This window comes from Echinops telfairi, unplaced genomic scaffold, assembly GCF_000313985.2.
Source record: "Echinops telfairi isolate 266 unplaced genomic scaffold, ASM31398v2 ScPeMD7_9;HRSCAF=40, whole genome shotgun sequence".
Taxonomy (NCBI): Eukaryota; Metazoa; Chordata; class Mammalia; order Afrosoricida; family Tenrecidae; genus Echinops; species Echinops telfairi.
This window is the reverse complement of record NW_022103906.1, coordinates 21027808-21042143: the sequence shown is the minus strand read 5'-3', so window position 1 is coordinate 21042143 and position 14336 is coordinate 21027808. Positions and strand designations below refer to the sequence as shown.

Below are 14336 nucleotides of genomic sequence, written 5' to 3'. Positions count from 1 at the left end.
TTACCATTGGTTCTTGAACATATGCTACCTCTTGGCAAGGATAAAGGCTCACTGGTTCTTTGTGGTACTCTGTTTATTCATTCCATCTCCCATTGATCCTTTTTATTCCATATTTTGTCCATAGAATCTTTCAATATTGAAACTTGAGGTTTGAATGTTTTTCCTCTAGTTCTCTCAGTTGACAATGTGCTAAAAGTGTGTTCTTCCTTTTTTGGTTTTCCCACTCTAGGTTTTTGTACATTTAATGATAATATTTTACTTTATTGTCTTTGGCTTTCCTTTGAAAATTTCTGCTCAGCTCTGCTGATTTCATAATTTCTTCCATTTGCTTCAGTTACTTTATGATTAAAGCCTGCTTCAGACTCTTCTGACATTGCCTTGGATCTTTTCTTTTTCCACTGCCTTTTAAATGACGTTTTCTCTCTCCATGTATGATGTTCTTGAGGTCAGCCTATGGCTCGTTAGGTCTTCTGTCATTAATGTTCCACTAGTCAAATCCTATCTTGAGGTGTTTCTGAAATTCTGATGGAACGGATTCCAGGTCTCATTATGGCTCTTGTGGACTTGTTTTAATTTCGTTCAACTTCATCCTGAACTGCCATATGGCCTGCTCCACAGTTGGTGCCTGGTTTCTATCAGCTGCTGTTATTGAGCTTTTCCATTGTCTTTTCTTGGAGCTAGTCAGTTTGATGTATATATATCCCATCTGGAGAATTCCTCGTATCTAATTGGCTCTTATATTATTGAAAACGGTATTATTAAAAAGGTATTAATGATTAAGAAGTTGTTGGTCTTGCAAAACTCTATCATGTGATCTCCAACTTTGTGTCACCAAGGCCATATTTTCCAATTAGTCTTCATTCTTTTTTGTTTCCAACTCTTTCATTACAATGCCAATAACTGTCCATGTATCTTGAGTGCATGTCTGATCAATTTCAAACTGAAGACATAGGTTAGAATCTTTAATTTCATCATTAGCTTTTAGTGATTAGTCCATAAATATGAATAATCATATTGACTGGATTTCCTTGTATGAAGGTAGATATTATCCTATTACAGACAACACTGACTTCAAGTTCTATCTTGAAATGTCCTTTTTTGACTATGAATGCGACCCCATTTCTCTTGAATTTGTCATTCCCAACATAGTAAACCATATAATTATCTGATTCAAAATAGACAATACCCTTCCATTTCAGCTCACAAATGCCTAGGATATTGACCTTTATGTGGTCCATTAAGTTTTTCATGACTTACAACTTTTCGAGATTTTCCTTAACTTACAAATTTTCCAGAATGTACTTTATACATTCCAAGCTCCAATTATTAGTAGATATTTAGAGCTATGTCTTCTCATTTTGCGTTCATATTCTATATATAGCTCACATAAATTCTGCTTTAATGTTTGAAGAAGTTTTAAAAGAAGTTTCTATGGTAAACAGAAACTCAGAAGTACAGACATCATGATAAATTCTGAGTATCAGTCATGCAGGGGTTAACATGTTAAAAACAGAACAAGAGCAAGATGGGTTGTTCCAGTCTGAATAGATTTTTTTAAGGCAGTCTTTTAAAAATATTGTATAATATGTTAAGTAATTTACTTTGAGGAAAATGCAAATAATTTTAAGCAGGAAAGTAAAGTCAAGATGCTGATGCATATAGCCAGTCACTGGAGAAGAAGAGAACTCTAATATCTGAATCCCAGGCATTTAATAAAGTATACACACTAATGCAAACCTAAGTAGCCCCAGAAGCTTTATCAACAGTGCATTTAGGGCAATAACTATCAATTTATCTATGGGAGCCCTGATATGAAATGTATTTAATATAAAAAATATACAGAGGATGGTAGGAAAAGAGAGATACACAATAAAATAAAGTAGAAAAGGTAGCAGATTCCTGAATATGAAGTATAGCAGAGGTGAATGGGGCAATAGAAAGCAAGGTGATACCGCGTGTCTTGAAAGAGAAATGGCCAATAATAGAAAACATAGACAATATGATCAGCAAAATGGAAAAGAATTTCAATAGACCTGATAGTTAAGGGGGTATTTGTGGTCCTATCAAGAGTAACCCTGATGGTGCAGTGGGTCAAATTGGGCCACCAACCACGGGATCAGCAGTTCTAAGCCACAAGCTACTCTGCAGGAGAAAAGTCAGGCTTTCTACTCCCATTAAGACGTATCATCCAGGAATGCCCCGGGGCAGTTCTCCCTCCCCTGCAGGGTCACCATGAGTAGGAACCTACTTGATGGCAGGGAGAGAAGAAGAAGATTGTTTTCCTCAAATAATGGCAATTAAAATAAGTCCTTTATAGACTGAGGATCTAGGGGTGGGTTAAAAAGGTGAAATGATTCTAATGCTATGCATGTTTTACATATTTAGCTAAAAAATATATTTAGATATTTAGCAGAGAGTGATGGGCTAGTGACTGGAAGATACTTGCTAGATTCAGGAAAACAAGTTATGTGAGTAGGCTGACTGGTAGCATTTACCCCTATTACCTTTTAATATCATGAATTATATGCTGAGAACAAGTTTCTGATTTAATGCTGAGAACAAGTTTCTGATCGTATACAAAGGAATCAAATTGTGAAAAGGGAAAAAGGCAAAATTGGCATGAGCTTTCTTGTAAGAGCGGAGGGAAAGCTATGAGTTTCTGACCATCTCCATCACAACTCCCGGGTCTTTTCTCAAAAAGTGTCCTAGTTTTTGACCTCCATAAGAACAGGAAGACTGATAAGGTTGTTCCTTTCAATATATTGGCTTGTGAGGAGCGTTGAAGTTTTTGTTCATCAAAGTCATAAAAACAGACTCGAAGGAACACAAGACAATTGGTTTAATAAGTCAATGTAATGTTAAAGATGAAAAAACAAGGTTAGAAAGAAATCAGTGCTAACTTTGTCTTTAGGAACTGTTTATTATATGTAGTTCTTTTTGAATTTACCCAACATTAAGTTAACTAGAACACTTCTGTTATGCACATGCCAATGATTGCTTTCTTTTGAAATATCTCGTAATAGATTTCATATTTTCTTGAACTTCTATTCAATTTCTATTTTTAATGAATTTTTACCTGATGTTTGTATCTCCAGTATCGCAGGAATAATCATCCTTATGATAAACTAAGGAACCGGATTTTGGGAATGGTCAATTTTGTCAATATGGTAAGCTTTCAATCATTTTGCAACATGTTAAAATATAAAGATAAATGGAAAGATAGATATCTGCTGAATTTTTGTAGCAATGCTGATACTAAAGCATCCCAAAAATAAAATTCACCAGAGACTAATTAGTAAAAATGTATTGAAATATACATAGCAACAAATGAACCTCTGAGATTTTTGGTTTTATGAGTTAATGTTGTTAGTATTTAAATAAGTTTAAATAGTGGCCTCTCATCATACAGTTATTTTTAGAATGTATAAAAATTTCCCAGCCATATATAAACCAAATGTCATTAAATCACTTCTCTATAGAGTCCCATAACAAAATGGTTTTCCAACTATATTTTATTGTTCATGATTTTGTGTAGAATTAAACATATATATTTCAGTCATATGTTTACTATGTCTAATTCAGAATAAACAGTACCAGTTTTAAAAAGCAATATTGTGAATCATACACATCTTTTTTTTTTATACTGACTCTAAAATACCCTGGTTTCATTTGTAGGATAAAGAACCATGTAGATAAAGATGCTGTGAAGCAGGATCCCTCGAAGTTAGTAGTTATCTATTCCCCAGTTGAAGGATAGATGTTTATTTTTATTTTTTTACTGATAAAACTTCTATAAACATCTAAAGCATTGTGCAAAGTGTAAACATCTAAAGCATTGTACTCAAAACTGCTTTGCATATTCGTGCAAATATATGTACAGACAAAATTCATTTCATGTAAACACTGAGACAGTGAGGTTAGTGCTAAGTTACTTCATTCTCAGAAATTTTGATAAGTTTTCTATCACTTTTAATTTAATTGTAAATATGTATGATATCTCTATGGTTTTCTCTTTAATTCAGTTATAATATATAAATGTGTCAACTAACTTGGAAATATTGGGGGATTTTAAAGTATATCTTTATTATTTATTTTTAATATTGGTTCTATTAAATTTGGAGATATAATTTGACCCTTTTCAGTTATATTAAAATTTTGAGATTTATCTTCTAGCCCAGAATCCTTTCTATCATGATGAATGTTCATGTGTAGTAGGAAAAATCAAGGTTGGTTATATTTTTGTACAAATATCAATTGTATAAAATTATTTGATAGTGATTAGGAGGTCTTCCCTATTCTTACTGACTAGCTACTTGTTCTTACAATTATTAGAGAAAGAATATTGATATCTTCAATTATAATTGTGGGTTTGCATCTTTCTCCCATCATAGATTTTTGTTTTTGCTTTATATACTTTGAAACTCTGTGGTTAGATGAAAATGTACCTATGTTTGATGTGCCCGCTTCTTGAATTGGCACTGTATCATTGTGCAGGGCTTTCCCTGACTTCTGGAAATGCGCATTGTTCTAAAGTCTACCTTGTCTGATGTTACTACAGCCACTTCAGTTTTCATTCGATAAGTATTTGTATAATACCTTTTATTAACACATTTGCTTTAACTTAACTATCTCTTTATATTTAAAGTGAGTTTCTTTGGGGGGGGGCTGTTTTCTAATAGCTTTGGGGGCATAAATTCACATATCATACAATTCAAAAATTCAATCACATCAAGAGGAATTGTACAATAATCACTACAATCAGTTTTAGAACATTTTTTTTGATGATCCAAAGGCAAATTTTATTTCCAAAGTACAGCTTTATATATAATGAGGCAAGTGTACATAGCACTCAGAGTGTAACAACAACATGGTGATAAAATTTCTCTAAGCACAAACAATTTCTTGGGACTAATCTTTTTTTTTAATCATTTTATTAGGGCCTCATACAACTCTTGTCACAATCCATACATATATCAATTGTGTAAAGCACATTTGTACATTAATTACCCTCATCATCCTCAAACCATTTGCTCTCCACTTAAGCCCCTGGCATGATTTACATATAACCTCCTCCCTGGGGGATGGACAACAGAAAAGTGGATGAAGGGAGACATCGGACAGTGCAAGATATGATAAAATAATAATTTATGAATTATCAAGGGGTCATAAAGTGAGGTTCTTATAGGCAGCAAGTTTTTCTTTGCCCAATCTGATAATCTCTGTCTCTTAATTGATATATTGAGACTATTCACATTTAACATGATTAATGATATTATTGGATTGAAATCTATCATTTTATTTATTGTTTACTCCTTATTCCATCATTTATTTGTTTCTTTTATCCAAATTTCCTGTCTGATCAAGCATCAGTTGAATGGTTATTATGATCCATTTTCATTCCAGTATTGGAATTTTACTTATACCTCTGTTTCATTATTAAACACTGTCTACCTTCAGAAAAATATGTCACTACACATACAGTTGAAGAAATCAATAATACATCAATATTTCCCATCCATCTTAACGCTAATGTTCTATCCATGCTTTTAAATGAGCTATATTATTTAGGACACTTTCATATTTGTAATATATGAGAGGAGTTCTAAAAGTTTGTGAATAAAATGGAATTGAAATTTCATGGAATTTTTGTACAAACTTTTGCCATATATACATATTTAAAAATTGAGAAAATAGTTAAGAGGTTTCTTATATACATCACATTCAACTTGGACTAATTTTAACATCTTACATTTGTATAGTAATTTTGTCGCTGTTAATAACACAATATTTATTAATTATTACTCATTTTTATTTATTCATATAACCTTATTTTTAACTTAATGTCTGTTTATGAATCAGTCTGTTATCCACTAAAGTAATGTCGTTGGTATTTAAAATGCCAGCAGGGTCACCCAAAATGAACAGGTTTCAGGAGAACTTCCACACTACAAACAGACCACACAGAACGAATTGGCTGTTGCCTTTGAAGGAGGTAGCAACTGAAAACCTTATGTCTGACACGGACACATTGTCAAATACTGAAGGCCTAAAGAATGGAAGAGAACACTGTTGGAAATAGTGCTGGAAGATGGTCCCTTAGGCTGGAAGGCACGTGAAGTGTGAATGAGCAGGAGCGGATTCTCAGAGTAGAGTCAGTATGGAGGCATACGGAAAATGGAAGAAAGCCTGTAGGAGGAGACATTTTGGGATCTATATTTGCTGATGGGGCACAGATTAAGGTGAGAAGAAACAGCCGTAGACATCAGCAAATAATCAGAATGTGGAATGTCATGAGCTTACATGGACTGGTATTGACCCTTTTAAATAAAAAAAAATCATATGGCTTACTATGTTGGGAATGAGACCATCAAGAGGAATTGAATTGTATTCATTGTCAAAGAGAATATTTCAAGCTCTATCTTGAAGTACAATGCTTTATGTGACAGGATTAAATCTCTCCACATTCAAGGAAATACAATCAAGATAACAAATTATACAAACAATATAACAAATTTATGTACCAACCACAAAAACTCTCATGCACTCACTCACTGCTGTTGAATTGAAGTTGCCTCATAGCAGCCCTATAGGAAAGGGTTGAACTGACTCTGTGGGGCAGTCCCCAAATGGTAACTGTTTCCAAGAGTGGACTCTTTGCCTCCTGAGGAACAGCTCTGGGTTTCAAACTGTGGATCTAGTGGACCACAACCCAGCATCACCACTACAGCATCAAGGCTCCTTGCCACAAAAATGAATGACGAAGAAATTGAATAATAGCAATGTTGGTCACTGATAAAACTTGCAATCAAGATGCAGTGATAGTTATTATTAATTGGAATGCAAAAGTTGGAAACAGAGAGAAAGGGATAGTAGCTGGAGATTGCATGATAGAGTTTTGCAAGACCGATGACTTGTTCATAGTCAATACCTTTGTTGAACATCCAAAAGGCAACTAAACGCATGGACTTTCCACCTGGAACACACAGAAAGCAAACTGATTATCAGCAGCTAAAACCAGGGCAGCGGTCAACTGTGGAACACATCATCAATTGCTCATATGTACGTTCAGGTTAACGCTGAAGGAAATGAAAATAAATCCATGAGAGCCAAAATACAACCTAGAATGTATCCCACCTGAATTCCAAAAGCATTCTGAGAACAGATTTGCTGCGTTGAACACTAATGACACAGGATCCGATGAGCTGTGGAGGGACATCAAGAATATCGTTCATGAAGAAAGCAAAAGGCCATTGAAGAAACAATAAAACAAAAAAGAAGGAAAAGATCATAGTGGATATCAAAAGAGATTCTGAAACATGCTTTTCATTGCAGGGTAAATTAGGCAAAAAGAATAAATGAAGAAGTAAAAGAGCTAAATAGAAAATTTCAAAGAGCAACTTGAAAAGACAAAGTCAAATTTTATAATGAAATGTGAAAAGACTTAGAATTAGAATTAGAAACCCCAAAATGAAGAACATACCCAGCATATATTACACTGAAAAACTACAGGAAAAAATCCCAACTCAAAGATCCTATAGGAAAAATATTGAATGATGCAGGAAGCATCAAAAGAAGATGGAAAGAATATGCAGGGTCACTGTACCAAAAAGAACTAGTTAATAGTCCACAATCAAGAAGTGCCAAATGAGCAAGAACTAATGGTACTAAAGGAAGAACTCCAAATGACACTGAAAGCATTAGCCAAAATTGAGTGTCCAGGAATTGATGTGATACCAAGTGAAATGTTTCAACAAGCTGATGAAGCACTGGAAGCACTTAGCAGCTCCTTGTCTGGTTAACTGGAAGAGATTCATATTTCTAACCATTCCAGAGAAGGCGACCCGACAGAATGCTCAGAACAATATCATTGATATAAACATGCACATCAATGTTTGTTGAAGAGCTTCCAACAGCACTTACAGTAGTTCCTTGACAGGGAGCTGAGCGAGGCTCAGGCTGGATGCATCAAAGGACATGGAACTAGGGATATCATTGTTAATGTCAGCTGGATCTTGGCTCAAAGCAGAGAATACAAGAAAGATGTTTACTTGAGTTTTGTTGATGATGCCAAGGCATTCAACTGTGTGGACCATAACAAGCTATGGATAGCCTTGAGAAGAATGGGAATTCCAGAACACTTCATTGTGCCCCTATTGAACTTGTGCATTGACCAAAAGGCATTCATTCAAACACAAGGGAATGTTGCATGGTTTAAAATCAATCAAGGTGTGTGATAGGGCTGTATCATCGCATCATACTTGTTCAATCTGTATGCTGAGAAATTAATCAGAAAAGCTGGCTTATAAGAAGAAGAATTTGGCATCAGGACTGGAGGACGACTTATTAACAATCTGTGATATGCAGATGATGCAGTCTGCTTGCTGAAAATGGAGAAGACTTGCAGCACAAACTACTGCAGATCAAGGATTTCAACCTTTGTTAAGGATTGCAACTCAATGTAAAGAGGAACAAACCTTCACAACTGGACCAATAGATAATGCCATGATAAACGGAGGAAAGATTGAGGTTGTAAAGGCTTTTGTCTTGCCTGGATCCACAATCAGTGCTCATGGAAGCAGTAATCTAGAGATCAAATGACACATTGCATTGGGTAAACCTGCCGCACAAGATCTCTTTAGTGTGTTGTAGCACAGGATGCTACTTTGAGGACTAAAGTGCACCTGACCAAAATTATGGTATTTTAGATATCCTCATATGCATATGAAAATTGGACATTGAATAAGGAAGATCAAAGAATTGGTGTTTGAATTGTAGTGCTAGCAAAGATTATTTAAGTACAAGGGACTGCTTCACTCAGTATAATGTTCTCATTAACAAGATGCAGATGGCATGACTATTATCCCTGAAAGTGAAGAAGATTTGAGCACTTGCTAAGGAAAATCAAAGTCCTTTAATATGCATCAAAAGTACTCACAACTCGACCCATAAACATCATCATGGAAAACAGAAACTAGATCGCAGTGGACATTGAAAATGTCAATATTACCAGAAATACTTTATAAATTCAATGCAATTATGATCTAAATCCTACCACCATTAAAAATTTGCAGCTTGGCCTAACCCATTTAGGATCTCACATATGTTTTGTATGCCAAGTCCTATCACAGCATCAGCTGGGTTATCTCTGCAGTGTCTCATCAGGGTGTGTTGGGCTGAGGCTCCAGGGAGACTTGAGGTTCTCCTTACTTGAGTTGGTAGAATTCATTCTGATGTGTTTCTGAGACAGTTCCTTTCATTCCTTCATTTCTCAGGCCTTCTCACAACATGACAGCCAACAGGGCAAACTTTCTGCACCAAAGTTCTGATCATTTGTAAGCTACTCAGTTAGTTCCCTCTAAGCTTTACCTTTTCATCACTCAAACTGGACTGATTCGGGAAAGTTAATGTCTCTCCACCTGTGTTATGTAGTGTAACCTAATCACTGTAATGGAATGCATGACATTCACAATGCAGCTTACATCAAAGTGGAGGGATTATACAGGACACACATGCCAAGGAGCAGGAATCCTTGGGGGCTAGCTGAGAATTCTCTCTACTACATCCATCTTTTCTACGATGAAAGGAAGTAAAAACAAGTATTAATACCAGGGTTTCAGTTCAAACAAGAATGAGTTTATTTTGATTGAAACTTGTTTAAGCACATCTCTTCAATCAGAGGATGGCTATAGTCAACTTCTCTGAGTTACCCTTGTCTCATCTGAGTGCCTTAATAGGGCAGATGTGGGGCTAGGAGTGGGAGCTGCCGACTAACATAGTGGCTTGTGCGGGGATCCTTGGGCCAGTGAACTGGGCCAGTTACTTCAAGACAGAAAGGTCAGGTAATTTTTCTGTGTGATTCCAAAGTGGGAACACTGATAGATTTTTTTTTTCTCAAAGGACACATGAGAATAACAAGGCTTATTTGAGGAAATGTTAAAGAAATAAGAAATGACATTTATGATAAAAAGAAAAGGAAAGTTGCATAGAGGATTTATTTTTCTCCATGTGACAAAGGTAGCAGGGGCTATCTGATGAGAATTTCATGGGGAAGACTTAAGCTACTTACACTACAACCCTGATCTTGCCCCTTCAGATAGCTTTTTGTTCCCCCAAATTCGAGAACATTTGAAAGAAATACAATTTGAGTTCTCTGAGGATGACAAAGCTGCCACGTAGATGTGGTGTAAGTCATAGAACATAGAATTTTCCAGTGGAGGATTAGGGAGGTGGAAACCCAGCCTTCAGAAGTGGACCTCCACGGAGGGGATAGAGAGAAAAAATGACTTCCTATTTTGATAATTTTATTCAATAAAGGCTCTACGATTTTATAGCAAGACTTCTTTACTCACTCCTATAGATCCTTTTCATGTGTTCATTATAATCAGATAGTTTCGACACGGGCGGTCATCTTCGTGTCTAGTCTGTTGAACTTTATCTCTTGATTTTTTGTACTTTTGTATTTATTCAATACAGGACATTATATGAGTATGCAAGATAGCGACAGAGGCAAAAGTGCTTATATGTGGATGGCATACTTCTTCTCTTAAACCATTAATGTATGGAATTGAATCAATACTGTTAGAAATTAAACAATTCAGTGTGTTGTTTTCATCTACAGCATCTGTAGCATCATTTTAAATTCCCCTAGCGTTATCTCTACCCAATGACTTCCATGGGGTCAATTCCAACTCATGTCAACCCGAGATATGGCTTCTGAGACGAAATCTTTATGCGAGTGACAGCCTCATGTTTCTCTATTTCTTTTTTGCGCTCTTAAGTCACATGATTTATCATTCATTCTTCCAATCTACTTTGTAGTTACACACACACACACACACACACACACACACACACACACACGAGGGGTACCTGAAAAGAACTAGACTTTTTTTTCAAAGCTATGTATTTAATTTTTTTTTAACCAAACAACCTTATCATCTTCAAAGTACACATTAAGTGTACTATCCCTTCCACTTAATACCTTTGTTAAATCTGCTATTCCATTCTTGGGAACATTTTGCAAACTCAATCTGTTTGGATGGCTGACAGCGCTTCCCTCATTTTTTTTCTTCACCTCTTCCTTAGCAAATAGCCATCCTTTCATGTCCCTCTGCATTTGCAGAAACAAAAAGAAGTCATACAGAGCAAGGTCAGGTGAGTAAGGTGCATGGGGCAAAAGAGGAATGCTGTTTTTTGCCAAAAACTGGCGCACTGAGATGGCTGAGTGAGCAAGGCATTGTCATCATGGCAAAATCAGTCCCCCATCTGCCACAATCAGGCCTTTATTGTCACGCACTGTTACACTCTTTTCAGAATTTTTAAAGAGAAAGCTTGATTAACAGTCTGACCTGGTGGAAAAACTTCAAATGCACTATGGGTTGACATTTTCATCCATTGGGGAAGTTGACAAATGTCCAGAATGAGGTTTGCCATCAATCAACATTTCACCTGTTTTGAAATGAGAAAACCACTCAAATACTTGAGTCTTTACCATAGTGCTGTCCTTGTAAGCTGTGCTCAACATCCAAACCGTTTCTATGGCATTTTTCCTGAGCAGGAAACAAAATTTCACAGTTGCCTGCTGTTCTCTTAAATTAGCCATCACAAAATATGATGTTTGAGTGAAACTGCTTTTATGAGAAAATTCACTGTGACCAAAGAGAACCTTCCCAGGTGACAGCGAGTTGCTTAATGCTCGTCTAGCAGGAAAATGTGTATGTACTACGAAAGCTCCACTCTTCCCAGGGAAATTTTGTCTTCTTTGATATATATATATATAGTTATATAGTTTTATAGATATATATATAGTTATATAACCAATAGACTATTTTAAAACGTGTAATCAACATGAAATTATGTCCTTTGTCTCAAAAATCTAATAATTGATCAATTCTGCCATCTTTTGTCTTGGCACGAAAGTATGTGTATCTATCAACTAGGTGGAAGCAGATGGGAATGAGCGCAAAGGTGTATGGGCTACAACTATTTCTACCTATTTTAAACAATCCCCATTGATACTTCCTAGACACCAAGGTAGTTCTAAACATCAAATACTGAGAACAAATATGGCAGAGAGGCCTAAACCAATGCATGACTCAAAGTAAAGAAAGGAATTTTGAAAAATAAAAAATAAGAGCATTCTATTTTGTCTCCTGTTGGGAAATTCACATTATTATCAGTAAGTTGTTTCTTATAGACCCAGCCCAGCCCAGTGCCTATAAGGTTTATCATGGCTCAAAAGGAATCACGTTTGCTTCTTTGTCGGACACAGCAATTCACTGAGTATTCTGAATTGCTTTATGCAGCATTCTGCATACTACAACTTCCATAAAAGGATGCCTACACTTTTAAATAAATTTATTTTTTATGTTTAATGTAAAGGAATATAGACATGGTATTGACTGTATGAAAATGTATTGTCTGTTTAAACAGATTTACAAAACATTGAACCTTTATGTGACATTGGTTGGGTTTGAAGTGTGGACAAATGAAGATAAAATCAAAGTAGATGCAAACATAGAAACCACTTTGTCAAGTTTTTCATCTTGGCAAGAAACAGTCCTTAAAAAGAGGGGGACATTTGATCACGTTGTGTTGCTCAGGTATGTCTCTACTCTATTTTCCTGCACAGTTCACTGTGAATTAACTTTTTAAAAATCAAAATGAATTCCCCAAAATATATTTAAAGCAATTACATTTTGAGTCTGATCTGGGAACAAAATGTTATGTCTAACTCTGAAAAAACTATAAATGCACTATTTGTTAATCCTTCTAATATTGATTAACACTAGAAAGGAAAACTCTGATACAGATTGGAAAATCCAAATCAGAATGGAAAATATCATTAGGTAAGCAAAGCGATTTTAGAATCCGTTTTCTTCATTTACCCAAATCTGGTGCTCACACTTCCACCCTCTACTGCCATTCCAGGCCCTGAGGTCCTATGGGTCCCCATGTGACAGTCCTCAAAAGTCTACTTTTCTCAAAAAGCACCTCATTCTCTGGGCATATTTTGCTCATTCAAAGTAGTGCTGTACTGACAAGGCCTTTGGATTACTAAAGAGGGTGGTATTTTAATCATTTTTTGTTATTCAATAATTAGATCCAATACTAAGCCCATGAAGAAATGATCAATAATTGTGCATCTGATTTGACCGTAGGTTTATTTGGGTTGTGCTTCTGTTACTTCAAGGAATGTTTAGTTATGGAAGAACTTATTTGAATGGAGTCTTTTTAGAAGTCCCTTTGATCCACATAAAGCTACTCTATTAGAATAGCTTCCACTTTATCTTCTTCATCAACAGCAACAAAACATTTCTCCTGACGACTGAAAATACACTTTGCAAATTTTTATGTCTAGATGTTAATTTTCAGTTTGAACTCAGAACTAGTGCACCTTGTAGGCTGCACTTGAAGGTCAGATCTAGCTTTCTGGCAAGTAGATGAGACTGAACCATACTCCCAAAGTAATGTCATTCCTACATTACATAGCTGGGATGGCCCATGGCACGTATCTCCAGAGGAGAAGTTGAACTTGGCTTCGACTTGGGTATTCATACATTCCAAACCCAAATCCAAAGCTACAGCCATTGAATTGATTCTGACTCACGGTGACCTAAAACATGATGGATAAGAAGTAGTAAACTTTTACTATGAATGTTATTTATCATGGGTATTTTAAAATAACAAATAGGGCCAGAAATATTTAAAGTACATTTAAATTTTTAAAACATTTTTTTAATTTTGATAGTCTTATACTGAGCAGTGAGCAATAGTGTTTCATACAACAGGATATCTGCAATAGGGAAGTCAAAAGAGAGGCACTACTAAAATACCATCTGCATATATCTGAGCCTTGTGCTGGGTTTCTAATATGCTTTGCTTTTGACATTGACATAGGTTTACAAAGGGGTGAGTGAGTAGCACGGGTCACCGTGGTGCCATTTTCATTTTGACGTGACCAGGAAAGAAATCAGCTCCGGATTGCCCCTCTCTGCTATTGTTTCAACCCCATCATTGATCTTCTCCCAAGAGCTCCACAGTCCAGAAAAACAGAATTCTAAATCTCTCTAAAATGCATAGTCAAATAGTGAGACTTAAAAAATGCAGACGCAGGGCCCTTCTAACAGTAAAGAAAGAAACAGAACATATAACTTTGATTTCAAAAAAAACCAATAATGACAACTAAGTCTTAAAGAGAATATTTAGCCTAAAACGCTTCTTAACATTTGAGTCTTCTCTACAAGAGTTGTGATCAACTCTTTTTGAGTTACCCAACTCTGAAAACAAAGCCAACTTGGCTCATCTGTTTTTTATTTAGATAATCTTGAATAGTC

At 35.7% G+C, this 14336-nt stretch overlaps 1 protein-coding gene across 1 annotated transcript in view; it reads left to right on the top strand.

Moving 5' to 3' along the window:
• ADAM7 (ADAM metallopeptidase domain 7) overlaps positions 1-14336 on the top strand; it is a 57214-nt gene that overhangs the window by 23371 nt on the left and 19507 nt on the right. Inside the window, exons 7-8 of the mRNA XM_045286839.1 lie at positions 3096-3167; positions 12433-12602. Coding sequence (XP_045142774.1) covers positions 3096-3167; positions 12433-12602 — 242 coding nt within the window. The remainder of the gene's footprint in view (positions 1-3095; positions 3168-12432; positions 12603-14336) is intronic.